Consider the following 20,363-nt stretch of genomic DNA (forward strand, 5'->3'; position numbering starts at 1 on the left):
TTGACTGACTCCTTTTCCCTGCCAATGACTGAAGAGACCTTCAGTCACTCCGTTATGTTTACAATAGAACAGAAATACTTTATTCATCCCAAGCGGGGAAATTTGGCTTTAAAAATGTCCAGTTGACGACAGTGTGAATAGACCAAATGTTTGGTTGCGGTTTTAAGGGCTGTAAGCTTGTGCAAATGGTGAGCTCTCAGCAACTGCACCAAAGTGTAGAAACTAGGGCTCCCACGATTAATCGACTAATGGACGACTAATTGACTATTAAAATAGTCGACAACTAATTTAATAGTCGATTAGTCGTTACTTTAGATAATATGGAGTCAGAGTGTTGTAAAGTTGAAAGTTATAATGGCATTCTGCTAGCTTTTTGGACTATTTTGGTATTTATTAAGGTTTTTATGGGTGTTTGGAGTTTAGCTCATATTTCAGCGGGATGCTAGCTATTTTGGCCTATTTAGGATTTTTTTTCAGTTTATTAGGCTAGTTTGGGGTTTTACCTAATATTTCAGCTACATGATAGCTATTTTGACTAATTTCATCTTTTTTTTGTTTTTTAAGCTAATTTGGAGTGTAGCAAATATTTCAGCTACATGCTAGCTGTTTAGCTAATTTTTTTTTCTTTTCTGTTTTTTAGGCTAATTTGGCATTTAACTCATATTTTAGCTAGCTATCAGCTCAGAGTTTTCAGCTATTACCTTTAACGATTTCAGCTATCAGCACTAGCATCTTAAGTGGCCAAATTCAGCTTACAGCATTCACACTATCATTATCACAGGTAATGCTATATTTCTAGGTTTTAGTTAGTTTAAAGCTAATGATGGTTAAAATTTGTGCTTTACATCCAGTTTGCACACAACCCGATTAGTCGACTAGTCTAAAAAAAATAATCGGTGATTAGTTGACTATTAAAATAATCCTTTGTGGCAGCTCTAGTAGAAGCTAGAAAATGATACTGATTTGTTGATTTTGCCCCAAAATGCCATAATAATAATTTAAAAAAACACTAGGAACACTTCTAAAATAGATCAAAAGATGATCAGTGGGTTTTTTAACACTATTTAGAAATTGCAGCTATGTAGTGAATATTGTGACTATTTTATTCAACCATTTAGGGTTTTTAGTCCAAGTTTTCTGTTCAGATTAAAGTAGATTAACATCTTGATAATTTCTCTCTCATGAGAAATGGAACATGTTACTCTAAAGCGTATCCATTGTCACAGATCTTTCAACTCTTCCTGTCACATACCCCACTTGCTCTTGTTTTGGTGTCATGGTGATTCCCACAGTGCTGACATTTGGGGATCTTCAGCTTAAAATAGTTTTAACCAGTTGCTGCTTATCGTGTCACCTCATTCTCCTCTCCACTTTTCCTGCTGCACATGATTGATGTCTCAACTTTTCCCACTTTGTCTTGCCCCTGTCTTTTTCCATCCTCCTGTATGGTGCCTAATTATTGAAGTCAGTGAGTATCTACTGGGAACGCCTCAATATTTCTTCATCAAAGCCTCGGTTTATGTTTGCTTGTTTATCTCAGACTTCTATTCTAGGCGTTCTTGTGGAGCCCTGAAGAAACACAAAGCTCTCATCTCTGCGGAGGCTTGTACTGTAAGCTGTCACTGCACATCCACATATTCAAAACCTTCCATAAAAAGATTTAGCATCTTATTGCTATTGAAGTGTATGCACTTGTGAATTTGTCTTTCAACTCTTTTTAAATATACCTAAGATATAGTTTGTGCTTATTTTCACTGCCAATTTTAGGGATAGCAGAGATAAGTTTTACATTTTTGTATTAAATGACATGTTTTAAATATATAACTACATTAAAAGGTTTTTCAAGTAAAACAAGAAACAACAAATTGAATATATATAACTTTTGTTTTGAAAAGAAATTGACCTAAGACACATTAATGCTCTGACCTGCATGCATTGAAAACATTCCAAGTAGCCCAAAAATGGTGTTGCAAATCAACTATTTCAGATATAGTTGCATTTGAGCTTAGTATATTTATGTATATATGTATATTGGGTCCATCAGACAAGGCATTTTTGAAGAAAAAGCAAAATGTGTCTGTTTTTCAAAATAAAAAGGATGTAAACATTGTCTTTGTTCAAATTTAACTTTATTTATGGTATACAACACTTTTAACCTGCTAAAGATCAGCACTAAATACTTCACACAATAAAATAAATAGTAAAATATAGCAGTTAAAAATGGCATTAATTATAAAAAATAACTAAAAACCCAACACACAAACACCCCACCAAAACTATCAGTCAATAAAATCAAATTAAAACATGTGGTCATGTAAGAACTGCTCAAAAGCTACAATAAAAAGATGAATCTAGAGGTTTTTCTTTAAGACCTCCACAGTGAATGAAGTCCTCACATCCTAAGGCAGGCTGAAGGCGAGGCTGAGAGTGTTGAAATGTGGCCTCACCGTAGGTTTTTGTTCTGACTTTTGGGACCATGAACAGACCTGCACCTAAGGAACTCTAGAAGGGTCAAAAACTAAAAGTAAATATTAGGCCTGCACATCACACATTTATTGTCATCTTAATCTTAGTCTGTGCAACACACAAATATAAAAACACAGCTTACAGTAAATTGAAATAAATGTTTACCTAAATATATACACATACAGAAACGATCTTATGGCAGCTTGACATATATAACAAATTAAATAAAACCCTTTTCGCATTTGACCAATCAGATGGACCTCTTTTACGTTAGATACTTGCCTCCTATGTATGAGTCATTTGGAGTATAACTTTAGTTCTGTTGAATTTATTTAAATACAATGGATGCAGTGAAATGAAAGTTTTGCTATCGCAAGTCATATCGTCATTGCGATATTGATCACTAATATTGCTCGTTTTTTCTAATATCGTGCAGCCCTAGAAAGTATGATAAATCTTTTAAAAGGATCTTAATCTACTGTAAGTTTATGGAAAGTACTCACAGTTGCTGTGCTTCTCTACAATGTCATATTCAATCTAAGGATGTAAAATGTGCTCATTAACAGTCCTTCACTGATGGTGATTTGAAAAGTTCAAAGTTGTGAAGGAATATAAAATGCATTTTTTAAATTTTAGATTGAAGTTTGTTTACTTGTCAGATCTGTCCAAAAATGACATTAAATTCAAAGATTTAAGCACTTTTATGATATCTGCAACTGTATTTTGCTTTGACTAGTTTTTGCAAAATAACTTGAGGGTATAAATCGGTATTAATGTGGTGACACAAATTCTGCCAAAACTTTACAGTATTTGGTAATGCTTTTGAGATTGAGACATCCTGCTGTTTTTCATCATCATCATGAACCTTCTTTGTATTACATTGGGCTGTCCTCACAGTATGACGAAGCCACCTTCATGTAGTTCTTTTTCATTCTGTCAAAAAGGAACTCACTGGAAAATATGTTTTATAGAAGAGTGAAGCAAAATGAAATAACTGTTATGTTGACCAGTTCATCTATTAGTTGTTGACTGTCTTTTTTTGTGTATGTGTTTTTATGGTTGTTTATTTTTGGGCTGTGTTCTGTTTTTTTGGGTTAATTGAGTTTCAACCCCTTAGATCCTTCAGCCAACCTTTAACCGGTCAGACCTGACCTGAGTGTAGCTCAAATTTTTCAGTTTGCATTGAGTAAAGCCGACATCAGCTGATGGCTATTATGACCGTAAATGCACCCACAACAGCCGGGATGGTCACCGTAAAAGGGTTTATTGTCTGTTTCCAATACCAAACACAAGTTTGTGGCAGTGTTGTTTGGTTTGTGTTTGTAACAGATAACAAAAGATTCTATATTCTCCAAAATAACATGTTGTTTTTTTTTTGTTTGTGACTTTTGTTTTCGAAAAGAAATGTGGCTCCAAACACAGACTGTTTTCCAGGAACTCACTAATGACTGCGTTGCTAGAAGCTGGTTGCTATTTGTGTTTCTCTCGTGTCTCTGAGTTTTGGGGACCTCAGACATCGCCCCATTTAGTGTCAGCTGCAGGGAAAACAAATGTTGTCTTTGCTTCCTTACATTGAGATGCCTTAGGCTTTGTCAAATCCAAACGCAAAAGGAAACATTGAAAAGTGGGAAGACATTTTTAGTGAGGTCCTTATTTTAGTCAAATTGCATTCTTAACTAGACGTAAATGTTGAACTCCGACTTCAGATCTTTTTGCTGTTCATCAACCGATGTCTATGTTCTTATGTTTAGACTAAACAAACAAACAGAAAAAGATGTTAGAAAACGTTTCGTGGGACATATTGTGATCAGGTCATTATAGATTGTGTATTTTTGTTCAAACTGAAGGTCCTAATCATTGATCTATTGTGTGACAGGTGCCAGGATGGATGAGATGGAGAAGTACAAACACCGACTGGAGGTCATTGCAGTAAGTACACAACAAAAAGACACACTTCAGAAGAGCAGTTTTTTTTTAATAGTTATAAATGGATAAAACATGTTGTTGGGTGTCTTATGGAAATGCAACAATTACTATATCTTTACCAACATTTCATCATGAGCTTTCAAAGCATCAGAATCTGCAACACACAAGCGCCCACAAGCATGTGGACTTCAGTGAGGGAACAAAAGGAGATTATTCTTTACCATGTTTGGATTTAAATCCTTATTCACCGGTTGGTGTTGTTTACCCATTGGTAAACACCGGTGCTAGAAAATGTGCCACAGTTCTCAAAAACGACACAACTTTGAGTAAAACTGGGTAAAGAGAGACAGCTCAGATGCTTTCTTAAAGGTGCTTGATGGGACTTCAAATGCTGCTGCGTACGGTACATGATGGTTTCACTCTGCTACTCTGTAGGTGTCCTGTTCCCCCACATGAACGTGTTCTCAAAGAACTGATGAACTAAGCTTTCTGAAATGTTGCATTATTCTGCTAGCTGTCAGCAGATTGGTCAGAGATGTGGAAATGGTTAGCAACAGCATTGAAACACAGTAATGTAACAGTGCTAAAATTACACTAAGGAGGCTTAAAGGATGTCAGGAAAATATCACCCACACTATTATGCCAGAAGCTGTCTGTAATATTAATTAAAACGGCTGAGTAGTTGCATATATTTACTCTGCTTCCTTCAAATTCTGACCCCACCGTTTAACCGGTGCTGACGGAATTAGGACTCATTAGACCGTGAAGAGTTCTAAAGTAAATTAGTGATTCTGTCTAATTTGTCACTTTGGCTTCATGGACAATAGCAATATTGTTATTCTGTTCTTATTCATGATTTTAAAATGTAGGCATTTACTGTGTGGTTCTAGGAACCATTACACATTTTAGATTATTTGTCAAATATATACCTTGTAGTGGAGCCGGTTATTAAAATAATTGTGGATTTTGTGGTACAAGCACAGAATTTGCCATGGATTTACCTTAGGATCCCCATTTTCAGAAAAGCACAAGCAGGGGTTAGGACGTAACTCCTGCGATAAACGAGGGAACACCTCGTAACCTCGTTAGACATTATTCAAAAAAATTACTCTGACAGCTCAGTTCTGAAGCAGTTGGTTTTAGAGGCCAGCTATTATTTGCCTTACAGGGGGAAAAGTGAGAGGTAAAGCTTTGGTCACAACCGTCCCTACGGATGGATACTATGGGAGAAGAATGGGCAAACCTGTAGAGGGCATGTTGGTAGCCCGCACTTAAACTCGTTGAGCCTGTAGAGCAGAGGTCCAAAGTTTTTGCAAGGAAAGCCAGATTTGGTAATGCAAAAATATTCTGAGGGCCAACCATTTGGTCAGCATTCTTTAAAGTATTTTAACAATTCAAAGAGCATTAAATGAAAATGATCTATTTATTGGATACTTTTTAGTAATGGGATACTTATTATTCTTTCACATAGAAAACTAATGGATCCAAATACATTTTACCAAAAATGCAGTCAAAAAAAAATCTATTTGTCTTGGAAGGTGTGGCCCTTGGTTTCAACTTTTCTTTATTCACCATTAACATTTTAGAAATGATCTAGACCAAAACACAGTGTTGGTCGAGAGCCAAACAGGATAAACATTTACTGAACACACTAAAACTACATTTTTAAAACTTAAAAGCTGAACTTTTTAACATCACTATATATACAAACGGGCAAGAAAATTATTCCACAATAAATCAATTTAATTCTCAAATAACTTTATATTTTCTACTCTCAATAAACATATTTTGTCAAAATTATACAAGTCGAAACAGTCACAAGATAACATCAGACCAATAATAACAATAACATATAATTACCCGGAGGGCCGGATCCCAAGGACTGCATTTGGTTCATGGGCCAGACTTTGGACATGCCTGCTGTAGAGCAAAAGTATTCATGCACAACCAGTGCAAGGTATTGCCAATTACTATGCACAAAAGGCAATGAGTCATTAAAGATTGACCTTTACTACAGACACGTGCATAAAGGAGAACCACTTCTAGACAGCATCTGTTTGTTGTTCATCTCTTTGAACTTGACAGTTATTGGAAACGGGCATCAATAAGAGAAGACCACTACTAGGACATACATGGTATCGTGCTTGTATTCACCTTTATTGCCTCAAATTCTCTTCCAGATGTTAAGTACTTCAAAGTCTCCAAAATATAATTTTTTGTACTCTTTGTACACATGGAAACCATTTGTTTCAAACATCCCAGAGCCTGCAGTACAACCAAGCAAAGATCTTAGCAAACATTTTTTTTATGTAGTACAAATTGAAAACCAATACCTCTGAGAACTTCATCCCTGCACTTAGTAGCAACAATTGTTCTGAATTGAAGACTATTTAGGATTGTGATTAATTTTATCTTCCTTTAGCAACTTAAAGCAATTTGCAAGAGCAGATTTTGACTTGTTTTTGGTAAACATTTCAGTGTCCTGGAGTGATGAACCCATTGATTTATCAGTGGGAGTAGGTCAAAGTTTACATCTGACAATTGCCTTTGTATTGAAATTTCTGAGGTAATTTTGTCTGGAATTAGACAGAAATCTTCAGCGTTGGTTGTATCTCAAGTCAGGGCATTGGCTGCCTTAGTCTTACTTTTTGTGGTCTTATTTCTTTCTAGTTTCAAAATAAAATACAAAGCAACCCAATTGAGAAATGTCCCTGGGGTTGATAGTTTCTCAAGGCAATGCAGTTTTTTATTATTACTTTCCTTTTTTCCTCTAAATATCTTTTGTATTTCTTGTTCTGTTTTTTTGCTGTATATGTGTTATAGTTTCTCCACTAACCAGATTTTTTTTTTCCTTCTGTTTTTTTTAGGAGAAGCGTCGGCTGCAAGAAGAGGAGGACAAAGTCAAAAGAGAAAAGGAGGAGGAGAGGATAAAACAGCGGCAGCTTAAGGTCTGACACACATACTTAAGAAGATCTTGTCAGTTAAAATTTTCCAAAACATGCTCACAAAGAATAGGTGAAATTCTTCTTTGCTTATTTCAGCTTGTAAGTATGAGGGATGTGTTTTTGTCGTGCACACACACAAACACACACGAAAACCTGTAACAACACTGCACGTGTACAGTCTCCTGGTGGGCTGGAGTCCTTCCTCGTCTGAAATCAGTTTTATGTGTGTTCACACACTCTGAAGTCAAGCTTCTATTGTTTTCACATAATTTCCAGTCGGACCTTCCCATTTCCTACACCCCAGGGTTACGCCACCCCGCTGCACATTCCTTAAATTCTGCTAAATTTTGCCCAGCACAAGTGTTTCTGTGTGCAGAGAGGAATGCATGTGTGTGCAGGAGTTTCCCTGAGAACGATCGCAATTGGACGAAGCGCTCCAATTATCAATTCAGTGATACAAGCTAAAACAGGCTTTCGAAAAAATGTTTCTGTCACGGGAAGCATTACCTCTGCGGTTTATTCGCTCCCACTTTAAGTCCAACCCCGGTGCAGATTCACATATGTGATAGGAGCAAACGGGAAGGGTGTCCAGGCAGTGAAAGCAGGAGATCATGAAACGCTGGTAAAACGGGTCTAAATGTTGGGAATTGGTTGTAGTTTGTGTACGGTGTGGAAAAGTCCAATGCTTTGATTCATTTTAACCAAAGGTTAGCCAAACTAAATCTATGCACGGCAAAGCTGGCATCAGAGCAGCTTTTCTGGTGTTTACTGTCAGACTCAGGGGCACTTTACTGCTGGATGCTTGCTGATACCAGCACTTCAGGCCAGGTCAGCTGCCTGCAGCATCACTCTTTGTTTTCTTTCCCGACATGCAATAGAGGATAAGTGCCTCATTGAATGTCTGCTTGACAGACCGTTTTTTTTGCATGGTTTGTGTTTTTTTTCTTATAGTTTCTTGTTTTTTGCTTAATTGTCGTTCTGCTCCATTTTTCAACAGCTAGAAGCTACATTTTCTCAAAAGCTTAAATACAACGCAGAGCTTGGTGTTTGTCAATCAGAAAAAATTGGTTACACTTATTTAAGTGCATTTGGTTTCAGGGTTTTCTTGTGTTAGTGTATGTTTGTTACTATGATGCATCAATATGTTGCCTCAGTTTTCTGTAGGTACCCACCATTTGAACTAGTACATTAAACCTTTTAATGATTAATTTTTTTTTTATTTCTCTTTTTAGGATTCAGGTCAATTTTGAAGTGACAACTCATTAACATTCATGTGTATAATTTCATTTTTCAATGGTTTAATTATAGTTAAATTAATTTTAAATAGCAGAACTTCAATTAAAATGTATAAATAAACATGTTTGACTGTTGATTGCATTTTGTTACTCAACTTATTTTAGAAGAACACTCAGTTACTAACCTGAAGATGCTTCTTCTTTTCTATTTTTTCCTTTTAGCTGTTTTCTTTAGGCTTTTCACAGCAAATCGTCCGCCTCCTTCTAACCCTTTCCTCTGCATCCTCCTCACTCACACCAACCAACTTCATGCCCTCCTCCACTCCATCCATGAACTTCCCGTTTGGTCTTTCTCCAGTCCTCCTTCTTGGCAGCTCCAGCCTCAATATCCATTTACCAACACAGTCACTGTTCCTCCTCTGAATATCTGACAACATTAATCGTCACACTTTCTCTTCCATCTTCTAATGCATAACCTTATCTGACGTTCTCTTTACCTCTAGAACATATTCTATCAAAGTTCATAAATTCAAAGTTCCGACAAAGTCATACTTTCCTTATGAAATCTTTAAGATTCTGCTATGCTTTAATGCAAAGTTTAATGCCCATTTAAGACGCTTGTTTTTAGTTAAATTGTTACCAGCTCTTCTTGTTTGCCAGTTCAGATTTTCTTCCATGTTCCATCAAGGAATGTTTTAGGTAGTGTAATTATTGTGTTTGATTTGCATTCAAACTCTCTCCTTTTCACGTTAGCCAGCTACCAAGTTCTTTAATCATCATAGTCTTCTTCCTCAACAGCAGAAACATATTTTAGGAAAACTGTGCCAGCACATCTCAGACTTAAATTGTGAAGATGTGGTTTACGACTCCCGAAATCCAAGCTTCCAAATGCATTGGTCACAGTAGATTTTATCAGATTCCTCTATAATCAGTTCAAGTGTTTGATGCATAAAACTTTCATTGCGTAGCTCATTAAACACAGTGGTTTTATGAATGCATGTTGTAACTGACGATTTAAGTTATTTTTTTATAGGATGTGTTACAGCCATAAAATAGATTCATACAGGCTACAATGAGAACAACAAAACTTTGATGCTTGATGGATTCATTTTTTTAAATGGATCTCTATATTTCCACTATAGATATTGCTACTAGAATAAAATAACTAAATTTCATTAACATTGAAATCCTTTCTTATATATTTGCCTCCTGAACTCTTCAGAGGAAGTCTTTGAGGGAACAGTGGTTGATGGACCCGGCTCCTTTGTCCCCGACCTACCAGAACCCCCAGTCCCCCACAAGGTACTTGGAGAAAAAACAAATTGCATTCTGTTTTTGCCTTTTCAGGACTGAAATGTCATTTATCATTTTGCATTACGTGTTTGTGTTATTGTGCGTCCATTCCAGATCGGAGGTTGAGAATACGGAGGAGGAGGACCCAGAGAAACAAGTGGAAGATGGTCAAACGGTGCGGACCCTGCACGCTCGTCCACACACTCGCTGCACGGACACAAAAAGGGGGGCTGGCTTTTGTGTTGAACAAGCTTTCTACATCGTCCTCTATTAGACAGAAATGTTTCCCCGTCTTTTTGTCTGTGGCTCTCCGCCATGCATAATGCATTTCCTCTCTCAGTGTACCTTTGATGTAGCACCTCTTGTTGAAAAGCAGGAGCTTCATGAATGCAAGCCCTCCTGTTCCATAAACAGCACCCTGCTTGATCCACTCTAAAATAATTGTTTCACCTGCAGTCAAGTAAAAGTATTTTTACCTGACTTCCCTTTCTAGCAGAGCACAAATGTCAGCCTTATTCTACAGTCTGCTCCAGGGTCTTTCAGTGAAGCTTGTTATCGTTTTTTGTTAATTCTTACCTTTAACTTTTTCAGTTCTTACAATAAATCATTAATTCTTTTAGATGCCCCTATTCTTTTTTTAGTGTAAAAGTATAATAAGAATGTCATATTTTGACTACTACTTTTACCACAAAAAACCTTTCTGTCATTGAGCATAAAATAGTTCCTGCTCATGGTTATATATATACATATATATAAATGCATGCGTGAGAAAACTTTAACTGTTTGCATTTTTTTACTAAACAGAAGGCTGTACAAGTAGAAGATGCCAGAAATGGTAAGTTGGATCCCATAAACCTAAAAAAAGATAAAAATGTGTATTGAGAAAATAGAAAATAATTAGCATTTACTAGAGAAAGTGTTAGATTAAAATTAAAAAAAAAAATCTGTCATCTAATTATTAAACAGCATCAGTCGAGGTGCAGCTGTCACCCAGCTACAGGCTTTTTAAATCTAACCGCTCGCTTGCTTTTCTCTTGAGAGTATTTCAACTTCCTAAAGAGGGTTTAATGTCTGCTGCTGTGGTTTTAAAAAAATAATTAATGACCAGATTTTATTCCTTAAAGTAGACTTTTTTTTTACTTTTATTTTCTGTGCTTCCTATGAATAAAAACAACAGAAATTGAGAAGGAAAAACATATTGATTAATGTACAAGTAAATGGATCATGTAAAAACTCACAGTTCATTTTCCCTCAGAACTCGTTCTGCAGAATGGTGACAAGGATACATCGAAACCCGGTAAGTACAAAGAATCACACGGGGCTCAAATAAAGTCTCAATGGTTTTTATTATTTTGTATTTTGGTGTAGATTATTGTCTCTTGTCAACATTAAAAAGTATCTTTAGTACGTGTTTTTAAAGTGATTTTCATCCCAGTATTTTGCATAGTTTGGCAAAAGGTGCAGCTTATTTGTAGAGGTGTGTATTGGCAAGACTCTGGCGATATGATACATATCACGATGCGATACATATTGATATATCCCATGACTGTACCGGAACAATTTCCACTTTTTTTTTATGAATGTGACTTAAAAAAAATCAACTTAAATGCTAATGTCTTTCATTATAATTAAATACTAAAATCTATTTTATTCAATGATGTGATGTATCGCAGAATAAATAAATTAACAATCTATTCTTGGTCCTGTATTTAGTTGAATAAATGTCTTATATATGATTTTATTTTCTTCTTTATCAAGCTTTTTTTTTGGCTACGCTATTTGTGTTATTTTGTATTCTGGACTGTCAGAGATCTTAAATAGTTCAAGGATTCCTCCGTTAACATTCACTGCATCCTAAAGAAGAGGACATTTGCATTATAAAAGAAATCAGACGCAGGTATGCTGCCTCAGTAGTTCATTACATGTTGCTGTGATACATTTCAAGTACATGTTAATGAATGCTGAAGTGCATAACTTTCATTTTTAGAGGGCAGCGGGTTTGCAGATCTCGGTTGATGTTGACTTGAAGCGTACAAGCTGACAGGGGAATTTGTAGCATTAATCTAACCCCGTGTCTTTAAATTCCCCCAAAGGTCTGTAAGTGTTTTGTCCCAGATTTAAAGAATATTTTGACAGATTTTTAGCTACAAAGACAAATAAAAAGACTTGAAGGCTACACATCCCTGCCATCTGTAATCCAGTCGTGCATTCCGTCCTGCTCAAAACATAATGAAAACCAGAACATGTCAATGATTTCTTCCAATGAAGTTCCAAGATAATAAATGTTAAAATATTTAACCACAAAGAAATCTATAATTTATCTGCACAGAGTTTTGCCTCTGACAGATCAACATTACAAATAAATGAGGCGATGACTGCTAACAATCAGTGCACACAACACGGGGAATTGTCAAGTATTGATTTCTAACTCGAATAAATTATAGGCTTACAGTTGTGTCTTATTTTTTTCCAAGAATCTCCTGATGAAGAAGAGAAGCTTAACCAAACCCCAGCAGAGGTTGAAGCTGCGGTTGTTCTGACCAACGGTGGGGGGGTCCCGGACTCAAACGGAGCCTCCGAAGGTGCAGAGAATGTGAGGGTGGAACCTGGGATGAAAGTTACTGATCAGATTCCAAACCACGAGGAGGAGGAGGAAGGGACCCTGGTGATGAGAGCCGAATGCGTGCTCATCACAGATGAAGGGGATGATGTTTCCCAGGAGCTTACATCCCAGGAAGATCAGCAGGGGTCCGTGGAATCAGACAAAACCCATCTGCTAGATCCAGAAGCAGGCGAAGGGGAGGGGGTGGCGGTAAAAACGGAAACGCCTCCAGAAGCTCTGGGGGAATCGGAGGGAAAAGAGCCACCTGTTGAGCCGCAGTCACTGACACGCCCTCTAGAGGGCGTCACGGTGACTGCAGTGCCGGTCTACACCGAGACACCGCTCCCTATTATCAGCCCAGCAAACGAAGATGCAGCTGCAGCAGACAGAACCGAGCCCGCTGCAGAACCCTCAAACCCTTCCACAGCACTGACACAGTTCCAAGAGGTGCCCCTGACTGGTCCTGAGGACCGGCAAAACAAAGAATCAGGTCCAGGAGAGCAGGAGCCTCTCCTGGTAAAAGTTGAGGCCTCCAACAGTGCAGACCAGCCGGCAGGCGGGAACAGCACCGCAGGTGCAGAGACACCGGCTCAGAGTCCAGAGGAGAGCAGAACCCCCAAACAGAAAAGCTGCCAGTGCTGCTCCGTCATGTAAACCTGCTGCCGTCGTCCATTCCGTCTACATTCCTACTCTCATCTTTTTATGCATTCTTGCTGCATTCATACACTACATTCACTAACTTCTTCAGCTTTTTTTTTCAAGAATAAGTCATCTGTCCAGAATTAAAGGGCTCTCATAAACTTTGGTTTTAACCTCGATAAATTCTCTTCATATTACCAACAAAAACTCCACTCTTTTATTAAGTTGTATTGCATTTTCTTAGTTAACAGATAAACCTCAAATAAACCTTAAAATGTTTTTTATTGCTGTATAGACACTTAAAACTGTTTTATGAATCTAAAACTGCGATGTATCTAAACATGTTCAGAGATCTGCAGAGGTTTGTGGAGCACAATTAGTTTCTTAAAAAAGTTTTTGTATTTTTTGGGAGAATATTTTATTGGAAATACTAATCAGTACATATAGGTGGGATACAAGTTTTATCTACTTTTTAAAGCTGTTTTGTTTTGTCTGCTTTCTAAATAAGCGGGCCAGATTCAGACGATTGAAATTCCCTAAAAGTGTGAAAACATTTGTTGTCGTACATTAAAGGCTTAACATTAAAGAGTAAGGTTTGAACGCGCATAAGTGCTGTAAATAAAAATACGTAGATATTTGACTTGTTTTTAAGATTGTTTAATGATTAAACTAACATTTGTGATACACCAGCTGACTCGTGTGGGCTTTATCCGGCATCTCTAGTACAGCAAGAGCGGGAAAAGTTGTTACCAATTTAACATTAAAGACCCACTTTAGTGAAATTATGTTTTTGGGGTTTTTAACATATTCTTGTGGCCTTTTTTTTAACAATGGAGAGTTTTCCTTGCCCTGTATGCTAGAAAATGACACCGGTTTTTGACCCAGGTTAAAAAAAAGCATAATTAAAATTAAAAAAGCACTGGGAATAATTTGAAAATGGATCCAAAGATGATCAGAGAGGGAGTTTGAGGCTTTTTACATGACTTATGTACTGAATAGTTGATTTTTTTTTTTTTTGTTACATCTTTTATACCAGTAGCATAAACTATAATTTAGTTTTTCTTTAGTTTGTATTCAGTCAAGTTGAGCTGAATTATTTTTTTTCCTCTAACAACATCAAATTCTAAAAAATGGTTCTGTTTAAGTATTTTAGAGATCAGATAACATTTATTGTGCTGTATTTGTTTCTGCAGGATTCATTTGCTCGCAGTTAAGGTGAATTTATGACATAACTCACAGCTATCTCATCTACTGCACGTTAGGAAATATTAGATTCTCAAAACAGGCTTAAGAATGTAAAATATATTAGATATTTTTATCAAAATCCGAACTTTAAAGATTGTAAACTGGTTGACATATATAGTCTTAAACAAGTAAGCGGGTGGCCTTGTTCGCAAGAAAAACTATCTAATCATTTAAATATTACATTCGGGTTTTTTGTTTGTTTGTTTTATTGTTTTTTTTTCCCTTAATCAAAAGTCAGTTTTACTTCAAGTGAGGTCTGAAAGATACTAGAAATATTGTCAGAAAAAAATAAACTTGATTTATAAACCACTTTAGTCAGTAGCAATACAAAGTGCTTTACAGGTTTAAAATAAAATCATGAAACGCACATTGAATTTCAGAATCCCCACCCTAACTATCAATTACTTAAAAAATGATATAGTTTAGGACCATCTAGTGCCTTGTATTTCAAAAGCAATTCAGACATCATGCTCACTACTTTTTTTTTTTTAAACGGGAGGTATGACATCACGATTTCACAAATTGAAAATCCAATCAATAAGAGCATTTTACAACATCTATTTATAAATCCATTGTTCTGAAAATTAAAAAGTTTAAGTAAAAATTACATTAAAACACTTTTTTGTAAAAAAAATTGTGGTCTATAAAAGAACATGAGTAAAACTCAGTGTAAAAAGAAATAACTGTTATTAATGTTTTACCACAGATGGATCAGTGACTGGCACATACACATTTTAAGCTATAGTTTTTTTTCTTTCTTTTTCATTTAGGGACATGTTGATATAGCCAAATTGCTTAAAATAGTAGAAATTCAGCTTCAAAGAATTATCACAATATTCTCAATGATAAATTAAAAATTCTAAAAAATAATTTCTAGTTAGGAGCACTAAGAAAGGGATTATGCCAAAGAGGAGATGTCCACGATGATTAAATGTTTATAATCTTTTATTTCCTGAATACGAGGCAGTCGTGCCATCCGAGAAGTTTCTGGTCTTCTGAGTTTAGACTATTCTGTTCCAGTTAGTCATAAAATTCAACCCTTTTTTTAAAAAAAAATGTTGAATAATATTGCATTTTGAGCAATTATGAAAATACTCTTCTTTTTTGTCCTGATTTTTACTTACAAAACACTGGAGTTCAAGAACTGAGACAGCCAGAACGTGAATCTTGAGTGTAAATAATGTCTATGAACTACGCCCACTCTGTCACTGAACTTTTGACGTTGCAAAACAGTTTGTGAGGCAAATATAAACTCTGCATTAGTCCAGAGCGGCAGATTGAAAGGAGAAACATGCTGCGTGTGTTCTTCGCCGTTCTGTCGCTGGTCTCTGTGAGCTTCTCAGCTCCGCTGGACTGTCAGAAGCTGATCCAGCACTTGGATGGGTTCGATCACCTTCAACATGCTTCTGGAAGATGGGCGTTGGTTGCAGGCAGTGTGAAAGACAGCAACGGCTTTCTGCTCCAACTTCAAACTACAAAAAGTATAAGTTTGGAGTTGGGCGAGTCCTCGTTTACCCAGTTTATCAAAAGTGGCCATGAATGCTGGACGTTTTTCTCCAACTTCACCCTGGAAGGCCGCTTTATGAAGGCGGTGGTAGACGACTCCAACCACACCGTCACCTTCTGGCAGACGTCGTGCTCGGACTGCAGGTTGTTGACTGTTGAAGTGCGCTCCTCGGCGTCCAACTCTGAGGGGATCTACCTGTTCAGCAGGAGGAGACAGCTGAAGCACGCCGAGATCTCGGAGTTCAAAAGTCAAGCGGAGTGTTTGAACTTCCCCGCAGTTGTGGAGATGAATCCGGAGGAGGAACTTTGTTCTGTCGTTCGGCCCAGAAATGAAACATTAAGGACTGAATGTGACATTCTGTTAAAAAAATATTAACTGATTGATTGGAAAGGACCTCCGCCTGAATCGAGACATGGAGGTCAACAGCTTTGTCATCCCTAATAAATCTAAAGCTTAAATCAATTTTTGTTGCATCATTTCAAAATATCTTATTCTGGCTCATATGGGTTAATATGCATGAAAACCATGACCAAAAAAAGCCTTTTGCTGTGATAGAAAATAGCCAAACTTCAACTGTTAATGTATATTTAATTAATAAATATCAAGCCTCCTAATACAGCCATGAGGAGGCGAGGAAAAATAGTTTTTCTGTCACCTTTCAACCATTTTTGAACCTCAAGAACTTTCTAGGTCACACAGTTTATTGAGGTGATTAAAAGACAATCAGCTCTCTTGAGAACATCAATAAAAAAAATATAATTCAAAATCAAACCAATGTGCCAAAGTAGGCAAAACCCAAAAGGGACATCCACCACCGCTGACGGCCTAGTTCTCCCCACAGAGGGATGGAGTCGGGGGCAGAAGGTCACCGCCTTCCTCGTGTGTGTATTGGAGTGTATAATGTGATAGTTAAAACTGCCGTTCAAGCGCCCTCCCACCAAAACATGTTTAAACTGAGAGGGGAGGGCGTGCGGGGGCCACCACCAAGTAACTATGTAAGCTTGAGTCAATTTAAAGCTGAAGGTACAAAGTTCTACAAGTAAATAATTACCAACTTATTTGTTTGATTTGATTTGTTATTAGTGATAAAAAGCAAACTTAATCCTAGAACCGTGGTTTTACGTTTAGTTGGTGAAAACTTGATTAATAAATATATAAAAAAACTCATTTTTATCTATTACGGTGCAAAAATCTAATAGCCATGTGTATGTTGATGTCACACTTTTTAGCAACAGAAAGATTAAAGGAGGGAAAACCCAAAACTGCATAAATCTGGTAATGCACTTCAGGGTCAGATTGAAAAAACATTAATAGGCTTTGGTGGCGGATTCTCATTTTTTGATCAAAATAGAATTAAAACTCATTTTCTAGTACATAGTTTGGCTCGGAGTAAGCCCGTCCCCACATCCCATCATCCATCAGTTTACACTTTTTTCCACTAGCTTACAGCCCCTTACACCTCCAGATGGATAGACAGATCTTTGTTATAGGTGCAATAACATTTTAGCTAAAAATGCATGAAAAAGTGGATTATCTGATAATTAAAAAGAGGAAATTATCATTAATTTGTTGCTAAATAAAAATTTCTTTTAAAAAAAGTAGCGTTTGCCTGAAAACAACAGATCAAACTGATAGATTCCAGAGTGTAAAGCATCTTCGATGATGTGTGCGCTCTGTTGAGGCAGAGGGAGCTGTGGAGGGTTTCCAGGGTAGGGAGAGGGCAACCTAACATTACCAGTGCAACAAAAATATCAAGCAATATTGGAGCTATCCAAGTGTACAGTTTTGAGCCAGATGCCAGCTCAGACAAGGAAAGCAAAGACATGCAGACAGTGGGGCCAAAAGGTATTTGGTCAGCCACCAATTGTTTTCCTACGTAAAAAGATGAGAGAGGCCTGTAATTTTCATCATAGGTATACCTCAACTATGAGAGACAAAAAGAATTTTAAAAAATCTAGAAAATTACATTTTCTGATTTTTAAAGAATTTATTTGTAAATGATGGTGGAAAATAAGCATTTGGTTAATGACAAAAGTTCAACTCCATACTTTAAGTTCAAACAGGTGCCATTAATACAGGTAACGATTGGAGGACTTCTTACAGAAATCTTGCCTGTTTGTAGGTGACCAAATACTTATTTTCTTCCATAGTTTGTGAAAAGATTCTTTAAAAATCAGATAACGTGATTTTCTGGATTTTTTTTCAAAGTTGAGGTACACCTATGATGAAAGTTACAGTCCTCTCTCATCTTTTTAAGTGGCAGAAGTTGCACAATTGCTGGCTGATTAAATACTTTTTTGCCCAACTGTAGATCTAGTTGTCTTCAAGCGGATGCATCAGAATGGAGCGATTAAAGCTTCTACATGACTGCTACAAGCTTTTTCAAGCTGACTTGTTTTGTGTATGTCCTCCATCATCCAAAAAATGCACCAAGAACTTGTTAAAGCACAATTTTCATCAAAGTGGGTCTCCCCATTTCCAACTGACTGGAAGACTGTACTACTTGTTGCATGTATTGCCTACACACAATCAATTGAAATGGAAACTCAGGAAGTTTTTAAAAAGTTTCACAATCAGCAAAACTCAGTAGCGTTCTTATCTCTGGCACAGACGAGGTTGCAAAACTGGGGAAAATCCAGAACTGTGTCAACCACAATGTTTCTGATCGTGCAGCTAAACAGGTTTATTATTTTAGGAGCTTTATGCCTTCATTCAACACATAGCAACTCTTACATAGTCCCAGCAGGCTCCTGAAATGATGTCCATTTCAAAAGAGACTGCTGATATCGCGGATTGATTCTGTAACACAATATATATAATTATATCAGGAGAATAATGTATTCTGTTCTGCTTCCTAAAAGAAAACACTCTGCAACTGTGAGGCAGCTCAGAGCAATGCGGTGCAGAATCAATTAGCACAGGCAGTTCTCAAAATATTGATTCGTTTCGCAATCTCAGAATCCACAGGTACGAAACTTCAGTGTTGTGAAAGCTGTTTCTGAAAGCTTTATAAAAGCAGCCTCTTCTTTTCACCAACAGCATCTGCTGGTTAAAGCCACCGTGGGACTGAGAGCAAACAATTCAACATGCTTTTTGCTTTTACTCTCATCTGTTTGGCCTCTGTGGGACACTCGGTTCCTCTGACCTGTGAGGAGTTGACCCGGCCCATGGATCAGCTCGATCCACATCGCCTGCCGGGACGGTGGGCGTTAATAGCAGGCAGCATCAGCTACCCGCCATACCTGGAGATATTCCGACAGCGAGACAGCGCCACTGTGAGCTTCTCCAGCCCCGCCAACACCACCAGCATCTCTTACTCCCGCAGCCTCAGTGAGAACGACACCTGCTACTACAGCCACTACAACCTCTCCCTGGAGGGCAGCGGTTTCACCTACGACGGGACGGATAAGAGCAAATTCAGCGCAGCGTTCGTGCACACGTCCTGCCGTGACTGCATGCTGTTCCTCATGACTGTGGAGTCGGGGAAGAGGCAGCACTTTTACCTGTTCAGCAGAAGGAGGCAGCTGGAGGAGAAGGAGATGGAGGAGTTCAGAGCTCAGGTGGAGTGTCTGAGCATGCCTCCACCTGCTGTGATGGATCCCACCAAAGATCTGTGTCCAGAGAAGAGCAGAGACCCAGAAATGGACTGAGATGCTGAGAAATGCATTTGATGTTCGACATGTACATTTAAGGAGAAGAATATATTTACTGCAACACCGCAAAACTCTGACTCACAATAAATAAAATGTGAAGATGCTAAATTTGTTTTCAAAGCAACAGTTTTTTTTTAAGTCTTAATATGACTAGATATATATTTGGCCTAAAAAGATATCCCAACTGAAACACCCACTCTGATGAAAATTGTGTTGTTTTGTGTTTTTAATGTGTTCTTTTTCTCATTGTCACAAATATAAATAAAATTAAGCTTAAAAAAACATTTCTGTGTTGTGTCTTGCTGCAACTGCTGGACTTTTTGTCCATCCATCCTTCTGCTCACCTGGCAGGTGTGGCCAATGTGCCTTAATTGGCACCTGCAGTTTGGGGTGAAGTTGGTATAGTGCTGGTTTGTTTTGTTCTCTTTTACACGTTTTTTGTCCTCAGCAATCTGCTGGGTTTTGTGTTGTTACTTTGAGGATGGACCTTGGTAGTCTTGATTTGCAGGCTTTGTTTATTTGTTTTCTTTTGGTAGTTTTGGTTAGGCAACCCTTAGCAGGGAGCTGCTGACTCGGAGGGTTGACATGGCTGGGTCATCAGTCTCCCGCTATATTACCACAGTCGTTAATTCTCCTTAACTAGGACCCTGTGACTACATATGTAGAGTTAGCTCACATATTAGTGTCTTAAGAGGCTAAAAGTCTGGTCAAGATGTTTTTTTATAAGAACTTTTGTTTCAATCTAATTTTTTCAGTGTTTTACGTTGCTTTTACTGTATTTTTCGTCTGCTATATGTGCAGGACTGCTTGTAATTTCATGTGTTGTCACTTTTGTGATTTTTATCTAGGAAA

At 37.4% G+C, this 20,363-nt stretch overlaps 2 protein-coding genes across 2 annotated transcripts; both read left to right on the plus strand.

Moving 5' to 3' along the window:
• The first annotated feature begins 1,557 nt into the window (after nt 1-1,557).
• palm3 (paralemmin 3) lies at nt 1,558-16,320 on the plus strand. Its single transcript, XM_036213370.1, has 8 exons — nt 1,558-1,611; nt 4,343-4,395; nt 7,260-7,340; nt 9,795-9,874; nt 9,980-10,040; nt 10,670-10,700; nt 11,121-11,162; nt 12,340-16,320. Exons 2-8 carry the CDS (start codon nt 4,351-4,353, stop codon nt 13,119-13,121), a joined length of 1,122 nt encoding a protein of 373 aa, XP_036069263.1. The 5' UTR covers nt 1,558-1,611; nt 4,343-4,350; the 3' UTR covers nt 13,122-16,320.
• A 2,562-nt stretch (nt 16,321-18,882) lies between these two features.
• LOC112157110 lies at nt 18,883-19,795 on the plus strand. Its single transcript, XM_024289653.2, has one exon. The coding sequence runs from the start codon at nt 18,945-18,947 to the stop codon at nt 19,506-19,508; it is 564 nt and encodes a 187-aa protein (XP_024145421.1). The 5' UTR covers nt 18,883-18,944; the 3' UTR covers nt 19,509-19,795.
• The last annotated feature ends 568 nt before the right edge of the window (nt 19,796-20,363 follow it).

Source organism: Oryzias melastigma, linkage group LG1, assembly GCF_002922805.2.
Source record: "Oryzias melastigma strain HK-1 linkage group LG1, ASM292280v2, whole genome shotgun sequence".
NCBI classification, from domain to species: domain Eukaryota; kingdom Metazoa; phylum Chordata; class Actinopteri; order Beloniformes; family Adrianichthyidae; genus Oryzias; species Oryzias melastigma.

What these genes read in the sequence shown, in the direction of transcription:
- palm3 (XM_036213370.1), top strand. Translation starts at nt 4,351, where the DNA reads ATGGATGAGATGGAGAAGTACAAACACCGACTGGAGGTCATTGCA. An exon ending in TAAAACAGCGGCAGCTTAAG is followed by an intron (nt 7,341 to 9,794) that starts GTCTGACACACA and finishes TGAACTCTTCAG; the next exon opens with AGGAAGTCTTTGAGGGAACA. An exon ending in CAAGGATACATCGAAACCCG is followed by an intron (nt 11,163 to 12,339) that starts GTAAGTACAAAG and finishes TTTTTTTCCAAG; the next exon opens with AATCTCCTGATGAAGAAGAG.
- LOC112157110 (XM_024289653.2), top strand. Translation starts at nt 18,945, where the DNA reads ATGCTTTTTGCTTTTACTCTCATCTGTTTGGCCTCTGTGGGACACTCG.